The following is an 18,793-nucleotide window of genomic DNA, read 5'->3' as shown; positions in this document are numbered from 1 at the left end:
TATAATAATTAAAATAGGGGAAAAGGGACGTACTATAGAAATATAAAAGGGAAGCGGGGATATAAATACTATTTTAAAAATACGGTCGTCGGAACGTCGATTTAAAAGGAAAGGCATTATATTATAGTTAAACCAATAGTAGGCTACGCTATATATAAGACGCGGGGCGCCTAACTAATTATTAAAGAAATTAAGGGACGGCTAATTAAGTATAGATAAAAGTATTACGGTATTAAGGCTTATAAGTAGTCTATAGAATATAAAGTACTAAGGGTAATTAAAAGTATAATATAACGAATATATTGTAGGATATAATATATTAAAAGTAATCGAAGCCGTAGTAAAGCAAGTACCTTAAAGTTCTAAAGTCTATATATACGGAGGAACTAGCTAGTATAGATAAATAGTTTTATAATATATAATTTAAATTATATTTACGGTATTTAGTATTTACATCGAAATATCTTATTATGTACTATTTAGCTGCACCGAACTAGGATTATTTAGAAGTGCCTTTAACCGATATCCCTTTCAAAGGTTCTAGATAGGGGTTCGTCACACGTATTTTATTTAAATTAAACTCTGCTCCTTTAGCGCAATTTAAAGAAAAGACCGCTTCTTAATTTTTAGTTGCTCTAAACTACTACACTAAAGCTACCGTGTTATATAAAAGCTATAAGTAGTCGATGTTTGTAAGCATTACTTACTTTAGTAGTATAGTAATAGAATTATTACACTATTTTTCCTTTTACGCTTAAATAGTTTACATCTTTTGCTTTAAATAGATTTCTATTTACTCTAAACCTTTATTTTTATATTATTATATATACTAGATTATCCTCTTCCTATCGATTAATTAGCATCTTAAATAAATTCCTTTAAAGGGTCTATATTACGGCTTAATACCTGGTGGGGCGCGGGGCGCACCACGGACTAATCGTTAGTATATAAGTAAGGACTAATTAAAATAGAATTATTAGGATTGAGGATCGATCCAGACGAGTTAATCCCGGAGGGGATAGTATCGATAGGATTAAGGGTCGAATTAATCGATATAGAACGGTGCTAGGCTTAGCACGAGGACTATATATACGGAGGAACTAACTAGTATAAATAAATAGTTCCGCAATATATAATATAAATTACAATCGTTAGTATTAAACTATTATAATTAAGATAAGCTATTATTATATACTATTTAGCTATACCGAACTAGGATTATTTAGAAGTGCCTTTAATTAATCTCCTTTTTAGAGGTTCTGGATAGAGGTTCGTCATAGTCTATTATTTTAGATTTTAACTTACTTTATTAGGTATTATTAAGCCGACGCCGTTTTAGCTTTCTTTATTTCCGCTCCCGTATTTAATATTTACTTACTAAAAAATTATCGTCGTTACCTCCCCGCTTTTTATAACGTATAATCTCACGCCGTTTTAGTCTTTTTTATATGCCTCCCCGCTTACATATCTAACTTTTTCCTAGAGAATTATCGTCGTTACCTCCCCGCTCTTCGTAACGTACATTACTTGCACTTCTCTCATTTATAGGTCTCGTTTTGGTTTTGTTTAGTAAAATCTCGTCCTTACCATCTCTAACTTCTTCCTTTTTTTTATATTAACGCCGTTTTAGCTTTTCCTATACTTTTCCTTCCGTTAGTTTTTATATTCCCTTTTTTTACGCTTCTCTTTCCATTAGTTTTTATATTAGCTTCTTCAATGCTTGATTTTCAGCGAGTCTTTATATTAGCTTCTTCTTTTATACTTCTTTTTCCGCTAGTTCATTATTAGCTTCTTTAGTACTTTATTTTCAACAAGTCTTTATATTAGCTTCCTTTTTTATACTTCTCTTTCTGTTAATTCTTATATAATCTACTGTTTTTCCCTTATTGTCTTTTATTATTCTTTTTTAAGTCGTTAATAAGGTATTTTTAAATTTTTATAGACTTTATAGTAGCTATCGCTTTTGTCTTTTTCTATCTTTTTTCTATAAGCTTTTATATTAGCTTCATGGGAATCTGGGAATATATTTGTCGCTTGTTGTACCCGTACAAATATTCCTCGAATGCTTTATGCTGCTCCTTTGCTCGTATGTTCGCCCTTGCGCAAATAAGTCGCACTTTTCAGAAGCCAGACCTTGACTTCGTTGCGGAGATGGAGGAAGGTGATGCATGTTTCATCACAGGGCAAGATTGTGCACGGGGTCGTGGGAAATGTGACCGATGCGCAGAAAGAGCAGGTGAGATAGGCGATTCCAACGGTTTCCCAGGCTAGCTACCTAGGTACATTACGCCGGAGGACTATTTACACTTCTCGATTCTTATTCTCTCGGGGGTCCTTGGAGCCAACCTTTCGAAACCTAGTAAGATACCTGTGCCTTGGCAGCTCATCGTTGATCCTGAGATGCTTCGTGCTCACAAGACGCTGCCATGTCTCTCGCGGCGGCCTCGTCCTCTCACTCAGCAAGGACATGGTCACGGCCTCGCGCATGTCTTCTGGCAGACAGCGAGCAATCATCTCGTTTTTCTTCTGGATGTGCTCGACCGGCGGCGGCTTGTCGAGCTGCAGGTGGTCTTCGCCCCACGCCTCGTCAAGATCCATTCCGTCAATGAGGTCGGCCAGATCGGCGTACTGCTGCAGGTCGAGCAGGCTCCGGGCAAACAGCTCGAGCTTGGGGTATGGGATACCACTCGCGCTGCGCTCGCACTGGTCCGGGCTGGGAGAGAGAAGGCACTCGAAGGCTGGCAAAAGTATGAAGAAGAAGTTGGCGCCCTTGAGCGTGAAACGGGGATACATGTGCACGAGCGTTTTGGGCTCCGGCATGATGCGATGCCACACCTCGTACTTTTCATTGAGAGGAGGGGAGGTGAGCAAGGCTATCGCTCTTTTGAATGAATCCGTTGGAACACATAGATCCCAGTTCTAGACAAGTTGCAGTCAGTTAAACAGATCTTGGACGCAACTCGACGGGGTACAGACCATAGGAACTCGGTGAGCGCCGTAATACACCAGCGCCTTTGTGCCGACGACGCAGCAATGGATACCAAAGCCCTCGAGCGTGGCGATAACATCGAGTATCTCTTTAACGCCGCGGCCACAATGGGCATCACCCGGCTTTCCGAGATCTCGCGAATACTGAGTTGAGAATTGGGGTTGATATCCCGGAATTCCAGAGAGCAGTTGGTCATCGGCGCTTTCCATGGCTGGCTGAGCGATTATTAATTTACGGCTTTTGAGGAAGGTTCGGTGTTGCGGCGTGAGAAATTTAGATGTTGTCAGCTGTTGTTGAATGGTCACAGTCAAGTCATGTGACCTGAGCAGACAGGGCTCGAGCCTATCTATACAGTGCTTAATGCGGGTTGGTACCTATTCTGAAGCAACAAAAGCCGGTCACCCGACGGCGGACGCCGCGGACAGACTTGGCCCTGTGGCGAAGAACCCAACCGTCCAAGACACTTAGTGTATATCGCTAGCTCAGCTTCCGACCACAGCAGCAACGTAAGGAGGTGGCACGGCCGCTCTCAGGGGCTCAAAATGCACCTGATTCCTACTTCACCCGTCATAGCAGAACTTGGTTGAAGCAAGAGAGACAATATCCCTAGCTATGGAACTCGTATTTTCGTATGCAAGTCGGCCGCCTGGCACCTGCTCGATCGGCGAGACCAGGACGGTCAACGGGCGCTATGGCAAGCCTAAATTTGTCGTCTCGTGTTTGAAGTATTCTATTCACCTACCTACGTAAGGCAGCTAGGGTTGGAAGACTGAGCCAACAAGTTGGTCTCCTTGTTCTTCAGAATGCAGACCTGTTGAAGCTCCCCTATTCTCGGTCGTCGAGGAATGTGTGATCTGGAAGTAGGTATAAAAGGAGGACAGTAAACACGTCTCTATCCGCATCCCTTCAAGTCAATCAACAAGCATTGCTGGACAGTGCTTCTCACCTAATTTTACTTTCAGCTCGACCTTCCGCTCTACCTTCAGCTCTACCTTCATGTCTACCTTCTGTTGGCTTCGTCAGTTCGTCCTTTCCGTTGGCTCCTTCAATCCGTACCTGGGTACCTTTCCTCCCCGCTCCCCCCACGTCTCTGTTCTCTATCATCTGATAGACCAGTCTTCGACATGTCTTCACACCACAGCAGAGCCTCGAGCAGAAGCTCCGGAAGCCGCTCCAACAGAGGGTCGCCTCCTCCCCAGCTCCCCCCTGCTCCTGCTACCTACAATGATGATCAGCTTGACTATCTCGAGAAGCAGAATGAACGAAACGTGACGCAACGGCACCTCCTATACGCTTTAGACCACGTCGTACAAGTTTTGAGGGCACGTGGAATCCAGTATGGCGTCATGGGCGGTATGAGCATGATCCTCCTTGGAAATCAGCGACGGACCACCCGCGACGTCGATTTAGCTGTCGAGGTTAAGGTTAGGGATCTGTTGGCAGCATTTGCTGCCGATAACCGGTATATGCACCTATGGAGTATCCGAACTTGCACTTTGTTAAGTTTAATCCAGTTGATATAGGACCTACATCCCCCGCGCTGCTGCGGTTGCTGGAAGCGGTGTTGCTCGCATGTTTGTGCTCACGGGTCACTCTTACGGACAGAACGTCTCAACCCTTGCGGTTGAGATTGATTTGATTCTCAATGGTGAGTGCCTGAAAAACAAAGCTTAAGCGGCTTGCCAACCTCGCAAGGGCTAACGATTCTGAACTTCGGGGATAGGTCAAAGGGGCGCGCCTAGAACACTGCAGGGCGCAGTCAACACCCATGCAGTTAACACTGAGTGCGGCCAACGCTCATACAACATCCTCGGCCTCCAGTACCTGTTTCCTGCTAAGTTGAGGGCGTTGTATGAACGGGAAGGTCCGAACGATTATCAGGACCTCGTCTGGATGTCCTCTTTCCATCCGCAGATTGTTGGCGGAATCGCGCCACAGCTGGATCACAACTTGAGGCACTACTTTGCTCGCCAATATTCAGAAGAGGAGCTTGATCCGAACCGTGTGGCCTGGCTCTACGGCTTGCTTGGCCTGAGCACTCCTTCTAGCCGGTCCTCCAGCCAGGGTAGCCGCCGCTCGGGTAGCAGCGGGTCTCGGCGAGTTCATTAATAAGGGGTGGCACCAGGCCTTACCTTCAAGGTCATGTATGGTTAAGTGGACAGATCAATGCAGCCTCCGTTTTACTGCGTAAAAGGAGGTCTTCATAGGTGTGTGGGAAATCATGGAGTGTTTGGGTTGTGGGTATTCTGGCATGGAAGCAGTGTGGTTTAGGTGTATAGACAGGCATTGAACGGAACTTTTCGTTTCAGTTTCCTTGAACAACTTCACACCCATGATCTGCTTACCTGTATCTTGCACTATGAGTGAAAAATTCTACGTCGGCAACTGTAAACGCAAAAGCTCGCTCGGAAACGTGCGGACCTTTGATTCCAGAAGCGTCAGGGGTAAAGAACATGAGCCTGTCTGACCATAACGAGTACTTGTTAAAGAAAAGAAATATCCATTTTACAACAAAGAGAAGGGGCTTGTGCAAATGTCGCCTACCTACCAGGTACCTAGGTTTGTGGTGCGGGCAAGGTGTCAGAAACATCCGCCTTCTGCGTCAAAGAACGGCTTCTTACTCACCTGAAAACTGAACATTTAACTGTAACATTCACTTATATATCTCTGTCTAAGATACCATAAGACATTCTGTTTCTTCAAGTAAAGTCCGTTAGGTAAATAAACAAGGTACGAGACTGCTGTGCGCGGCCAACCCGGCAGCGCCCCTCAGACCCTGTTTCTTTCTCAGAATCAATATACGCAACCTTCGGCTCTTTCTCTACAGCATAGTCCCAATCTTCAAAGTCTATTTGAGCTCGCCATCACACTTCATTATCAACAAGCCCCTTCCAGTCTGTGGACGGTCCGCCCTCCAGGCTTACCTAGCCACTCTCTTCCATTCAGCACCCCAGTCAAGCTTAAACTGACATATCAAGCGGCATAAAGCCGCATCGATAAACAGTGCACAACAAGATATCTTAATGTAAATACTAGATACCGTAAATATAAACTTAAATTGCATACTGCGGAACTGTTTACCTACACTAGCCAGTTCCTCCGTATATATTAAAATAGTGAGAAAACATATAAACCAACCATAACACTACAAATATACCCTCAATAGGGTCTCTAAGACAACTGACACATCTCCAAACGACAAAGCTTATTTTTAGTCTTTTGCAGTGAGTAGGGCCACTGTTCAAGCGTATCTTGCGTGCCCGGGACTTCCTGTGGTTTTTATTTTATTTTTCACTTACATTGTATACATCTCAAAACGGAGAGACTACAACAAAACTTGCCGCAAAATGAAGCGAGACCAGTGTCTGCAGCTTTGCCTTCAGCAGGTCACCAACTCCCCGCTTTCGTACCGCCACGGATCCATCGTCGCAAAGGGTGGAAAGATCCTGGGCCAGGGCTACAACGATTATCGCCATGGCTTTAACGGCGACACTCTCAAGACAGGAACGCTTCGTAAGGCCGCATCTCCTCACACTACCCCCAACAGGCCTACATTGGGGTTCATGCCCTTCGAAATAGGCGGAGATAGTACGGGTAACCGGTGCATCAGCATGCATTCTGAGATGATGACTATACACTTCGCCCTGATGGCCACAAGAACGGCAGCCGCTGATAACATGTCCAACGTTCAATGCGGCTTCATGCGCTGGAGCCATGTTCAAAACACCGTAGCCCAGGAGAAGAACAAGACCAAGCCATCATGCAAGAAGTCCAAGAGTGAATTGACGAAGAAGAAGCGTGGAAAGCAGCACATTCCCAACGATCTCGGCAAGAAAGCAGATAACAGAGACCCAAAGAAGGACAGGTTGAGTTGTAGGCCGGAGTTCTGTCGACTTGAAGGTATGCTGTCTAGTTGCAGTATGATTGGAGGTTATTAATCAGGTACTCGTTCAGAACAGTCACACTTTCCGACCCAGGAATGCCCGATTCCACGCCAAAACAACGTATGCCAGCGAACAAAACACCCCAAGCTCATCGGCGCCGATGTCTATGTCGTCAGGTTAGCCCACCACGGCACTGGCACCGATCATATCAAGGCTGAGGAAGTCGACGACTCCAGACTGTTAGACATGCCACCGCCAGTCCACGTTGATGCACCCTCCTCATCACCATGATGCCTTCACGACGAGTTGACAATAGCCCCCTATCCTTCCCTGTTCCCATTACCAACATCGCTGAAATCTCTCCCGTAATGCGAGCCACCAACTCCCGTCCATGCTACCGTTGTATCAACTACATGCGCAGTGTCGGCATCAGGCGTGTGTTCTGGACAAAACAAGGAAGATGGGAGGGTGCCAAGGTGCGAGACTCGGTACATGTTCTGAATGGGTGCGGCGCCTCAGGGTCATATCAAGAGGAGGTATTTGTTACAAAACACGGGATCTTGATGCGAACGAGGCTCATGGGTGTCTGACATTGCCGTGGGCTAGAAAGCATAGAGTAGCTAGGGTCAGGGAAGGAAATAAGCGTATGAGGGAGCTACTTCAGACAACCAACATAAAGTCTTTCAATGGTTTTTGATGACATTTCCATAGCTCCAACAAGCAATCGGCTAGACCGGGAAGAGTTTGTGACTGAAAGGTATGACTACCTCTATCCATCATGACTGTCACATTTTATCATCCGAACATCGAGGTTACCCATAAAGACTGTCCCAAGAAAGGAGCATATATACCAGAGCAACAGTTACCTTCATCATCATCTAGTCCCCAGTATCTCAAGCCCCACCCGAGTCCGAAGAACTTTTTTTTTGCAGTTTTTTCCTTAGCTCCATATCACCAAACCTCATCAAACTGTATGGTGAACACGAGTCAATATGCCTCGACCTCTATCTCCAGACGAGTATCAGTTTATAAGATTTGACGAATGGTCTCTTTCCTACGACAACGCTGGCAACAAATTCGACATGCCGGATCAATACTTTGTCCCCGTTGCAGCCCCGTACAGTGGCCAGCCTATCGTCTCTCCTGTCGGTGGGGGCTACACGCTGCTTTCTACCAAGGATGTAGACGAAGAGGTTAATCCTTATATCAGCAATCCTCTTGTTACCTACTGGTCAGAAGAGACAGTCGAAGAGTTCGTCAACCGCTGTCGACCGTCAAAGCAAGCCGCCACAAATTTTAACTGGTATATCATCCGCAACCCGCATGCTACTCAACTTCCAGGACGCGGAGGTGATAGGCCTTCTTGTTTGAAGGAGGGGCTCGAGATCGTTGCCAGTGCGGAAAAGGCCATTGAGGCGGTCGTGGCTAAGAAAGGGCGGGATCAGGCGGAGCCCCTGATCAAAAGGCTTTCGACAGATTTGATCGACTTGGCGAGGAGGCATGAAGTCACTCGTGGCCATGCATGTCCACACTCCTTTTTTTTTGCTTTGATGTGCAAGTAAGCTAACAGAGGCAAATAGTTGTTCTTCGCTGTTGGTGCCAAGCGGGTGGATGAGGTCTAGTCAGCCGTCTGCCGTGAGACACTCAACAACAACCTCGGAGACGAGTCCCGCGTGGAATGCAAACCAGGCTCGCGTGCAAGAGCTGGACACTGGCTCATCCAGGTGTCCAACAGGAACTTTGACGACAGTAGCGAGGTGAGGAGGATGATGATATGTCTGAGGGGGATACTGGGGGTGGGGGACAAGACGCAACTGACGTACGTGCCGCATGTCTTTGACATCTTGGGGGCGAATAAATGGAATGCGCGTGTGGTCAAGTATGTGGAGAGCTCGGAGTTTGGGCCACGGGTCGTCATGTCATGAAGAGGGTCATTTTGATATTCACAATTCAAGCACGTCAATCCCCAATTGGCTATGGTCACAATGAAACTGCATGAGGGTGAGTGAATGATCCTTGGCCTGGTAGTGAATACATGCTCTGTGATATTTCCAGTTCTGTAAAAGCTGTAAAGCTCAAAGGAGGCTAAAGCATCTGCCTCAACCAGTGCCTGCTCCTAACTCCCTTTGTCCTCAATGCTTGCCCCAAATCCCTCCCGATGCTTGCTAGATCACATTTGTGCTCGCTGTGCTTGCTCCCGGTGTGTTGTTGCGCTCCTCCGGGTTTGCACTCGAATCAGCGGGCACAGCATCGTTTCCAAGCGCATGAGCAAAGTACCTTTGGAAGGATACAACCGTTAGCACACAATTTCAGCACAGGTATATTTCTTTTCCAACTCACTCACAATATCATCAGTAGTCCTCACGGCGACGCTTCTTGGCCACATCTTCGGGCATGCCAAAGATCTGTGGGTGAGCGAACCCATTGACAACGTGATCTGTACCGGCAGCTCCAGTCTGGTCCTGGGTCATGAGGGGGAATGGCAAGGGGCCGCTGACGTGCCTGGCCTGGGAGCGCATGGGAGCGATTCCGGCGAGTACGTTGCCGAAAGCAGTATTCTGATTCTGCTGGCCAGAAGCGGGGGCCATCTGGGTCCCATTCCAGAAGTCGAAGGTAGGCGTGGTGGCGAAGCCTTGAGGTTGCTGCGTGTGAATGGAAGGCTGTTGCAGAGGCTCGGCAGCAAAGTTCATGGGCGCGCGCTGCTGCTGGGCGAACTGCTGCTGGGCGAACTGCTGCTGGGCGTATTGCTGCTGGCGAGCGCGTAGCTGGGATGCCTGTCGAGCCTTTTGCTGCTGGGTGGCTTGTTGCTGCTGAGTGAGTTGAGGCTGGCCGTTACCATTGCCCTGCACCGTATCAATCCGGCCTGGCTCCTGAACCGTTTTCAGCATCTTGTCAAGGCTTCCGTGAACCTTGCCAATTGTTGCATTGAGCGTCCAAAGATTGTCGGTGGTCTTTTCCATGGTGGCACTCATCTTGTCCATATTGGCGGTCATGGTGACCATACTGCTGCTCAAGGTGGCAATTTGGCTGCTCATTATCTCCATATAACCACTGAGCCTCTCCACAGAGGCTGTCAGATCCCTCAGGGAGGCAGCAGCAGTAGGTGGTGCTCCATGATTGGCATTGTTAGCCGGGGGGGGAATAACTGGGAGATTGTTGGGGTTTTGTGCGCCTTCCTCTTGCTTCATATTGTCGGTTGAGATGGATCTGAGGATAATCTGAGATTCGGACGAGAGTTGAGAGAGTGCGGTTGTCAGGGAAAGAAGAGTCTCAGAAACAGGACAGAAAGGAGTACTTATAGTAATTGAAAGTTGGGACGAGAGAGTCGGCGATCAACCGCAACGATGGAGCAAAAATTTGCACTGCCTCAGATACAGTTGCTCCCCTGGCTTCAGTGAATAGTAATTTACACGCTCTACCTTGGTAGTTAGCTGAGACCGTACAAACTAGAAGGCGGCGACATATTTTAATCAAGATCTTTTATCTGATGCTTGGGCACTTTCATGAACGGAATCAAGATCTAGAATGTCTAGAGTTCTGGAGAAACATGCTAGGTATTCTTTTCTAGCTTCCTATGATTTTAATACACTACTAGGAATAACTTGAACCGTATACACTCTTCACTGTATACTCAGTTATTTCCTATGACCCTTCCATAAAATGCTCATGTGGTTGATGGATTAGCATATCAAGCAAGATCACCTGCAGCAAATGCATTGAGGGCCTCTCTAAGGTCAAAGACTTTCAACATTCTAGCATACTGAACAGAGTCCTGTGGCTAGATGATGGTGAGCAAGGAGACATGATGTGTTCGGTGATTTGCCCTCGTTCTTGTTCTTCTGCGGCCCTCAGGTAGTTAAAGCCAGTGCATGGGGATAGACGTGAGCATTAGATTGAACAGAACTTTGGGAAATTGTTTGTCTTCTTTGACAGCTGCAGCCTGGTCAATAGAACTGGGGATATGAGAGCGGCAGACGTGAGGTCATTGTGGCATAGTCGTCTGGACGATTCACCAAAGAGGAGCATGGCTAAGGAGACAATCCCATATATTACAGGCTTCCTACCTCGACTCATCGCCCGGCGCTGAATTTGCCTCTGGAGGGATGCCGAGTCAGGCGGAGCAGCTCCGGCCATTCCTGTCTCCTGACAACGGCCCCACCTAGCCCTGAGCGGGGCCGAGAATTGACCACTGCCGGCCTCCGGCTGGCCGGCAACTACGGGTCTCAGGGCTTGCAACTTGGGCGACATCACACTCGCAGCCTGCAGAATCTGCTTGCTTCAATCTTTTCTCTCTCTCTCTCTCTCTCTTCTGTCTTCCTCTCCCCACTCCCCAACTTCACCAGATTCGAAAAAGGTGACAGCTGCTCGCCCAGCAGGGTGTGTCCCATTCCACAACCGAACACTCTTCCCCAATATCGCCTTCGAGATTCATTCTAACTCCCTTTCTCGTCACCCCGCCGCAAGGCGGTCGGTCGACCTCTCTCCGCAAACTCTCCCCTCTTCACAACCCAGCGACACCAACCGTTGAGCCTGCTCACGCTCTTTTGGCTTGGAGCTCACCCCTGCCCGGGATTCTCTGTCCTCCAAAAGGACAACATCGCCTACCTGGCGAACATGCCGGACCGGCAATTGCCAAATTCAACATTCCGCCTTTCTCTGAGTGCTGGGCGCACTTGTACAACTTGTGCCCTCGCCCTGGCGTCTCCGTCGATGTGTTGGAGCGGTACATCGCTCTCATCCGTGAGGAGACAGTTCGCTATGTCAACACACTCCCCGCGTCTGTGCAGGCTTCCATCAAGGATCGCGCCAAGGGGGACAGTCTTTACTTTGGGTACATGCGGCATGAGATTCAGCTTCCGCAGGGCAAGGAGCTCGCCGCTATGACTCTTCAGGAGGTGGCTTGGGAGGTGGCGATCAACCAGATGCAGGCTTACGGATTTCACGCCCGGTTATGTTGCAAGAATCTTCTTCGACCTTTCTAATATTCACTAACAGAAAGCAGCAGCGTCAAGCTAAGTACCGGGAGCAGTTCTGCGTTCGAGAACTGTCAGCCAAGAAGGAGAGGGAAGGTGGCTATCAATCAAATGCAAGGGTGTCAAGCTTGTGGCTTGTGGAAGTCGCCTGGATGGCTGGCATGGTAAGAAGATATCTTGATATGCTTTCCTGTTGATGATGCACTTTGCTGACTCTCTTTGCGAAAACAGTACTTCTTGGTCACGGCGTCCAGGTTATCATGGAGTGGTGAATGGAGGGAGAGTTGGAAAATGGCGGACCGCCGTACAAGAACTATTCATTGTAATATATCACTTGGTGGATTGATGAACGGCTTTTCTCATTGCGCCTTGATATCGCCATTCAATGTGACTATCGTTGGTGACCCATGCCATTACTCTGAGCCCATGGGCCCAGTGTGGCTTTAGGGAGGGAGGCCTGACAGTCTTGATGAACTTGCGGGACGCGAAGGCAGGGCGGCATCAGTTCAAATAACAACAGGCTTCCCCTATAATCCATGACTTGGGGTGTTATCATGAGTAAGTCTAGCGGACAATTCACGCAACATGCATTATGGCCAACTCAGGTTTCTTTACTTAACAAAGCTAGCTGCCGACATACCCTATCTTGGGGAATATTGACCATTTCACTACGTGCTTTGTCCCCCTCTTTTGGCAAAGACCTTTCTCACTGGAAGCTACCTAGGTACTGAGTATAATGCTTCAACCCTCTTTAGCTCTTCCAGGTCCCTCTTCCAAGCACGGGTCTCTACACGAATCTTGATCAGCTCGTTAATGAGCCCCCTCTGGCCCATCCCTTCCAGAAAAGGCAGACCAGTCTCCCCCTCAAACATCTTCCCATGCCGGAAACTCTCCAGACAACTATTCATTGACTGCTCATCCATCTGCCGATACCTGCTCGTCGTCTCCAGTTTCAGTCTGTTCAGCCTGAGGGTTTCCTGCCGTAAAGACGGCACGAGGTCTTGCACCTCAAATCTGGGCTGCAGCCACTGAGGGTCTATCGATGCCAAATCCTTCGAAGCTTCCATGGCTGTTCTGACCTCGTCGCCGTCAAGCTTGTGGTGATTTTCGTAGTGCTGCCTGAGGGTGGAATCGTTGCGGAAGGTCTTTGGGCAGATCCAACACGAACTGCCTGGCTTTGGTGTGTGCTGACTGTGAGACTGTCCGTTAATAGGGGGGTTTCACACAGCGGTGCTATTGGGAAAGGTATTGCACTTACTTTGTGATGTGGGTTTGCAATGACTTTTCCGAACCTATGAGTGTGGTGCAGTTGGCCCGGGGACACTTGGTCCGTTGGCTTCCAGGCTGAAAAGACTCCGCATCACCATCAGTTTCGCCAGCAGCTTGGATAGCTGGAGCCTGGGTGGTGGAAGCTGAGGCCGCGGGGGGGTTGACTGGCTCGGGAGCGCTTTCGACTGGTTCGGGGGCGGTGCCGACCTGTTCGTGAGCGGTGTTGACTGGTTTGGAAGCGATTTCAACAGAGGATTCCAAGGCTGGGTCTACCGGCAGAGGGTTCGAGACTACTAGTGGCGCGTCGACACTGAAACCATGGTGGTCCATCGTTCTCCGCACTACTTCGAGATACTCGGCGAAATACTCATCAGACCCAGGTTGGGGGACCAGCCTGAAAGGCATCCGTGAGACACTGCCACTACTGATCATGGCTTTTGGCCTGGAAGGATTCCACTTACTGACCGGATACCTCTCTTTGCGCACGCCAGTCGTCCATCACGAACTTGGCTCGATGTAGATACTCCATTGTTGACAATGACCTGACACAAAGCATTGATGAGTGTCAGCCATCTCTCAACTAGTGCGGTAGAACTTGGGAGGTTGGAAGGTTTCGTGAGGAGAGAGCTGCTCACCAATTTTGCCTTTGCATCGTGTCGGCTTCTTTTCGATGATCACTGAAAATCGGAGATGAGGTAAGAAAGGGGAGTGTAGATTTCAACACCGCTCGCTGGCCGAGTGAGAGTGGTCGGAAATGCAGAAAAATGTAGAGATGGTTGAGTCGGGTTTAGTGTGTAGCTGTGTGAAGAAGAGACAGACGAGCAGCCAAACTGAGCAGCGAGATCAAGTTACCACATTCCTGTGGAGCAAACACACCCGCTTTGTGAGTCAACAATATCACCCAGTCGAACTATGACATCGCATCTTCACACACAATGCAAACACACTTCCTTCATAGACACAGCTCCGGTTTAAATCCAATCGCATAATGTCATTCAATCATAAAGCTGCTAACCCTAACGCCACACAAATGCAATGCTATATACCAATCCATCACACATCATTCCCACCCCCTGATCTAGCTGGCATTGATCCTGGAGATCAGGAAATTGGGTGCCTCATCAGCAGCCTCATCAGCATAGGTGCCATGGGCAGGCAGAACAATGAGCGAGCCGTTGCAAACCAAGTCGCCGCTCTCGCAGTACACCCTGAGACGGTCGGCAGGGTAGTTGGGGATCTTGCCGTTGTTCTGCTTGTTCTTGGTCCAGCCGTAGAGGACAACACCCTTGATCTGCTCGCGGATGGCGGCGCTGCTCTGGGAGATGGCGGCACCGGCGAGGGCGGCACCCTGGCTGTAGCCACCGGCGACGATCTTGGCCTGGGGGCAGAGCGAGTTGGCGCGGATGAGGAGGCTCTTCATCTCGTTAATGGCGGCGGTGGTGGTGCCCTCGGGGAGGAGGTTGTCGAGGAGGCCGGCGGAGTAAGCACCGCCAACACCTTGGACCCAGACGTTGGCCTCGCCAAAGGCAGCGTCGAGAGCGACACCAGTTGGGCTGCCGAGAGATCCCTTTTGGCTCGGTTAGCTATGGTTCATTTCGCAAACAGACAGGACAAAACTCACAAGGTTACCCCCCTCGGTGGAACCGCGGGCGTAGATGAAGATGACCTTGGGGCACGGGCCGCCATCGAGCAGTTCGTTGGCAGTCGCACCAGCACCCGACTTCCAGCCACGAGCCTCAAGGGTCTCCATGGTCTGGCGGTGAGACTCGACAAGCTCCCGGGTGCGAATCTCCTCGAGAGGGCTCGGGAGAGCCGCGACGAGAGTGCCGGTGAGGGCGGCGACGGTAGCGAGGAAACGCATGTTGATGGATTTGTCGAGAGACTTTGAACGAGGAGCTGAGAGCTGACCAAAGAGGAGACTGAGTACTCAAGTGAATGAGACTCGAAAAAGGGCTGGTGATGGCTGGAGTTGAAGATCTGGAGCTGAGAGGTGCTTGGTGAGCTCAGGCAGGACGAGGAGGACAGTATCTCGACATCTTTATATCTCTGGGTTCCCCTCCCTGCCCGACACCATCGTGGTTCTCGCGGTCCGTATCCTCCGTAGTAAGACGGTGAGAAGACAGTTACAACAGTGCCAAGACCGATGGCGTCTTCCCCACGCCGTCAGGGTCCATGGGAGACAGGCATTCCCCGCATTCGCGATGCAACGCTTAGCGTCGAGCTTGGGCAGCTTGTGGCTTGCAGGGTTGCATCTTGAGGCGTTTGTTTGGGTCATTTGAACTGCCAGTAGCGGACGTTGATCCCAAATTGTACCAGAAGCCCGCCGCCGCTGTGCTGGCGGGCCGACGTATCCCAACACAAGTTCAAAAAAACCTGAAGTGTGCCAAATCAAGAACCAGCCGCATGCAAGAGCCAGGCCGTGGACGGAAGGTCCTGTGACTTTTGATGCGGCGTCAAGTCCCGTTGGTCCGGACGAACCTGGTACACCTTCCTGGACCGTCCTGGAACACCGGCCACCGCAGTCCTCCCTCCCCGACCCCGCATCTTGACAGTTGACACTGCCGGCATCGAGTATTAGTACCTATCTTCATGTTGAGAATGCCATTGGGCAGCAAGAAAAGAGTCGCAGCCATCTTGCAACGGCGCTCGGATAGCGTAGATGTGATGGGGGGTGTCCTCTTGCAGAAATCGCCGTACTGCAGGGCCGAGCACTAAATCACAGCATGTGAAAGTTGGAGAATCTGGAGGAGTCAGCAATTGAGAGTTAGCTATCTGAGTCTTGACACAACTTGGCGACAAAAACCATGAATGTCTTGAGCAACGCGGACATCCGTCACAGATTTCCAAGCAAAATCCCAACAAAATGTTTTTGATGGCGGATAACTCCATCCAACTCCATATAGATAACCACCCAGACCCATTTTGAAGTGTACATTCACTCGGCACACAGTTCCCATTTGGGACTTTTACAACAAGTAAGCAGCCCCTGACCCTGGTCTCCCCAGTTCAACACCAAAAAGCTTGGCTCTCGCTGGATCTTGGGTGGGCCGAAAAGCCCTCATGGTATCTTGGCGAGCGGTACCGCAACGCGGCAGAAGCGGTTCGCTTCCCATTCTGCCTATGCTACCTTGGCCATTAACGGGATGTGTATACCTGTCAACAAGATGAGGGTTTGCGAAAATAAGCTCGCAGCGTCAATGCGATCTGTGGCACGGCGGTTCCTTTTATGAACCTTATTTCGACTTCGCTCGCTACCATATATGGAGGATAGCAAGGCGGGTAAAGGTTTTCAGCTTCATGAGCCAGTATGTTGATGGGCTCAACAAAATCACAGGAGGGCAAAGCAAGACTTGTAAGAAAGCCATCCTTGATCCGTCTTCCACAATTGATGGGAACCTCTATACGTATATCAAACACTCTTGCCAACACCAGCCCAGTCCCCCAGCTGCCCAGCCAGAGACTTGATTCGAACCCTGCCACCTTCCAAAACCGCCCAAAAACGACAACAAGCCCAACCTGTCTAACGCCAAAGAATGCAAACCGCCGAGTCAAAAGTCCTCTCATCCAACGGGCCCCACAAGATCCAACCCCCTGACATTGTAGAACCGCTCCACCTCGCTGCGGAATTCCCTCAAGTGTTTGTGTGCCCACTCTCCCTCCGTCTTCCTCAACTCCCTCATGACTTGGACAGCCTTGAACATGCCACGCATGTGTTCAGCCAAGAGAGCATTTCTCCGCACCCCGATGCCCCTGCGTGCGATATAGTTTTCCATGTACGACCTAACAAGAGTGCGACACATTGGTCAAGCTACCTGAAAAGAATGGGAGGTGGATGGAACTACTCGCCATGCTGTTTTCGCATCCCCCTGATCAAGTGCCAAACATCCAGGACGATAAATGCAAGAGATGTAAAGCGGGTGCCTCGCCATCTGTCCCGAAGCTTGCCACAAGCTCATTGTCTTGTGAAAGTGTCGAGTGGCACGTTCGTACTTGTGTTCTTTGCGATCAATAGTACCAAGTGCGAAATGTGTACTGTTGAGAGAGTTGGTAAAATGCAAAAGATAAATTGCGTGGGAGGTGCTCGACTTACTGTGCAACCAAGACGCCGTCGTGCGGTGTGCGAGCGGCGATTTGCTACATCGGCTGCTGTATCCACATTCTGGCGTCGTCGAGCAGAATGTCGTCTTCTTCCTCAGCATCATCTGGATTCGCGAGTGTGCTCTTGCCTTGTATGGCCGACTCACTCTGGCATTTCCTGTGCATGTGTGAGAACGTGTCTGGTTCTGTGCAACAATAACCTCCCAATGCTAAGAATCGTCCTGTCCAAGGTCCATGGAAGTTGTTAATTCATCAGCGGACGGCCCGTCCTCTGGCCCCTCTGCTGTCAATGAAAAGGGATAACCCTCTGTGATTAAAGGTTGAGGTGTCTCGACCTTCTCGGCCCACGTCATGATGTTCTCGTCGGTGAGTGTCATCTCTGTCTCAAGTCTCCGGCACTCTTGTACCCAATCCGGTAGGTTTCCATCGCCGCTTGGAACCAATCCAACGTATTATCCATATCCCGCTGCGTGACGCAGATAGACCAGTAAATCAATGCCATGTCCGCGAGCGCAATTGCTTTATGGTACAGGTCGTCTGTCCACTCACCCTCGGCCTTGGAGTAGTCATGAAAGTGATTGAGATGAGATGCGCAAAGGGGATACGCCGCATCCGGTTCACCAAGAGCGAGTTTCGCATAGCCGGCGTAAGACATCGTTTTGACCTCTGAAGGCTGTCCAGGAGCCGTCTATTGCCAAGATTGTCATCGTGTACCTGCCTGATTATTGGAAGGAAAGCATCGGCGTCCCAGTCTACCGTACTATATGCTCCAATCTTGAAGACATATCTATTTGCCAAGACAATTGACGACTGATTAGCTTTGTCATGTACAACAGGATAAGTAAGATAGATAGTGACGGAAGCTCACTGTTCGACGAGGGTTATCAACCGATACAAATCTTCCATCGTGACGACATTCATATCCTTGTTGTTGGAATACTCTCTCGTCAATAACCAACGCAGGGTCAGGGCATGCTCTAGATATCTTGCACAGCCATCCTGATGGTCTGGGTACAGACGCCTGTCCCTAGGACATTCGGGAAAGGCGATAGAGAGCAAAATCGTTGCATTTCTCAACGCGGTGTGCTTTCCCGATGTTGTTAGTAAGCCCTTGAGGATATTTTGGGCAACCATATTGTCGACACAAAAGCATTGCAGATCCTCATCGCTATCTATCAGCGTGCAGGCGACAAGGTTCTCTAACGATGCCAGCAGACTGTCGGTAGAGCCGGTGTTAGTAACTCGTCCATAAAGATATCTGAGATGTCTGCATAGCGTTTCTTACCATTTCTCGTCCATTTAAATGTTGGGCAATGGATGACGTTCCATGGGACAGACGGGGTCAACCAGCTCCTGGGGTATGCAGGTCGGTTCTATCACCGACATGATCCCTAGGATTGTGCGGCACTGTGGACTCAAGGACTCAAACGCCAACCCCAAAACTGTTTCTGACAAACTTTCAGAAAAGGAGCAAGGAAGCGAGGAGTGTTACAAACGGCTCTCGATGTCGGACATGTCGAAAACGCCCCGGCCGAGCATACCGACAAGCTTTGGGATATGGCTGCAGTCAGCCGACAGTT

The 18,793-nt window shown here is 49.3% G+C and overlaps 7 protein-coding genes across 7 annotated transcripts; 1 reads left to right on the top strand and 6 right to left on the bottom strand.

Annotated features, from left to right (window-relative positions):
• Nucleotides 1-2,301: 2,301 nt before the first annotated feature.
• On the bottom strand, nt 2,302-2,598 carry QC763_0001300 (uncharacterized protein; the record flags this gene model as incomplete). Its single annotated transcript, XM_062905054.1, has 1 exon — nt 2,302-2,598. The coding sequence occupies one exon, from the start codon at nt 2,596-2,598 to the stop codon at nt 2,302-2,304; it is 297 nt and encodes a 98-aa protein (XP_062769512.1).
• A 3,565-nt stretch (nt 2,599-6,163) lies between these two features.
• QC763_0001290 (uncharacterized protein) lies at nt 6,164-8,405 on the top strand. The gene is made up of 2 exons (XM_062905052.1): nt 6,164-6,889; nt 6,944-8,405. The coding sequence occupies exons 1-2, from the start codon at nt 6,337-6,339 to the stop codon at nt 7,162-7,164; spliced, it is 774 nt and encodes a 257-aa protein (XP_062769511.1). The 5' UTR covers nt 6,164-6,336; the 3' UTR covers nt 7,165-8,405.
• An 819-nt stretch (nt 8,406-9,224) lies between these two features.
• On the bottom strand, nt 9,225-10,061 carry QC763_100058 (uncharacterized protein; the record flags this gene model as incomplete). Its single annotated transcript, XM_062906545.1, has 1 exon — nt 9,225-10,061. The coding sequence occupies one exon, from the start codon at nt 10,059-10,061 to the stop codon at nt 9,225-9,227; it is 837 nt and encodes a 278-aa protein (XP_062769510.1).
• Nucleotides 10,062-12,440: 2,379 nt separating this feature from the next.
• On the bottom strand, nt 12,441-13,767 carry QC763_0001270 (uncharacterized protein; the record flags this gene model as incomplete). Its single annotated transcript, XM_062905051.1, has 4 exons — nt 12,441-13,037; nt 13,105-13,509; nt 13,577-13,657; nt 13,751-13,767. 4 exons carry the CDS (start codon nt 13,765-13,767, stop codon nt 12,563-12,565), a joined length of 978 nt encoding a protein of 325 aa, XP_062769509.1. The 3' UTR covers nt 12,441-12,562.
• A 426-nt stretch (nt 13,768-14,193) lies between these two features.
• QC763_100070 (uncharacterized protein) lies at nt 14,194-15,654 on the bottom strand (the record flags this gene model as incomplete). The annotated part of the gene is made up of 2 exons (XM_062906546.1): nt 14,737-15,654; nt 14,194-14,682 (listed from the first exon to the last, which is right to left on the bottom strand). Exons 1-2 carry the CDS (start codon nt 14,974-14,976, stop codon nt 14,194-14,196), a joined length of 729 nt encoding a protein of 242 aa, XP_062769508.1. The 5' UTR covers nt 14,977-15,654.
• A 934-nt stretch (nt 15,655-16,588) lies between these two features.
• Nucleotides 16,589-17,378, bottom strand: QC763_0001250 (uncharacterized protein; the record flags this gene model as incomplete). Its single annotated transcript, XM_062905050.1, has 2 exons — nt 16,589-16,895; nt 17,272-17,378. 2 exons carry the CDS (start codon nt 17,376-17,378, stop codon nt 16,676-16,678), a joined length of 327 nt encoding a protein of 108 aa, XP_062769507.1. The 3' UTR covers nt 16,589-16,675.
• Nucleotides 17,379-18,077: 699 nt separating this feature from the next.
• On the bottom strand, nt 18,078-18,512 carry QC763_0001240 (uncharacterized protein; the record flags this gene model as incomplete). Its single annotated transcript, XM_062905049.1, has 2 exons — nt 18,078-18,429; nt 18,499-18,512. 2 exons carry the CDS (start codon nt 18,510-18,512, stop codon nt 18,078-18,080), a joined length of 366 nt encoding a protein of 121 aa, XP_062769506.1.
• Between the last annotated feature and the right edge of the window lie 281 nt (nt 18,513-18,793).

This window comes from Podospora pseudopauciseta, chromosome 1 (genome assembly GCF_035222475.1).
Source record: "Podospora pseudopauciseta strain CBS 411.78 chromosome 1, whole genome shotgun sequence".
NCBI lineage: Eukaryota > Fungi > Ascomycota > Sordariomycetes > Sordariales > Podosporaceae > Podospora > Podospora pseudopauciseta.
This window is presented reverse-complemented; position numbering and strand designations above follow the sequence as displayed.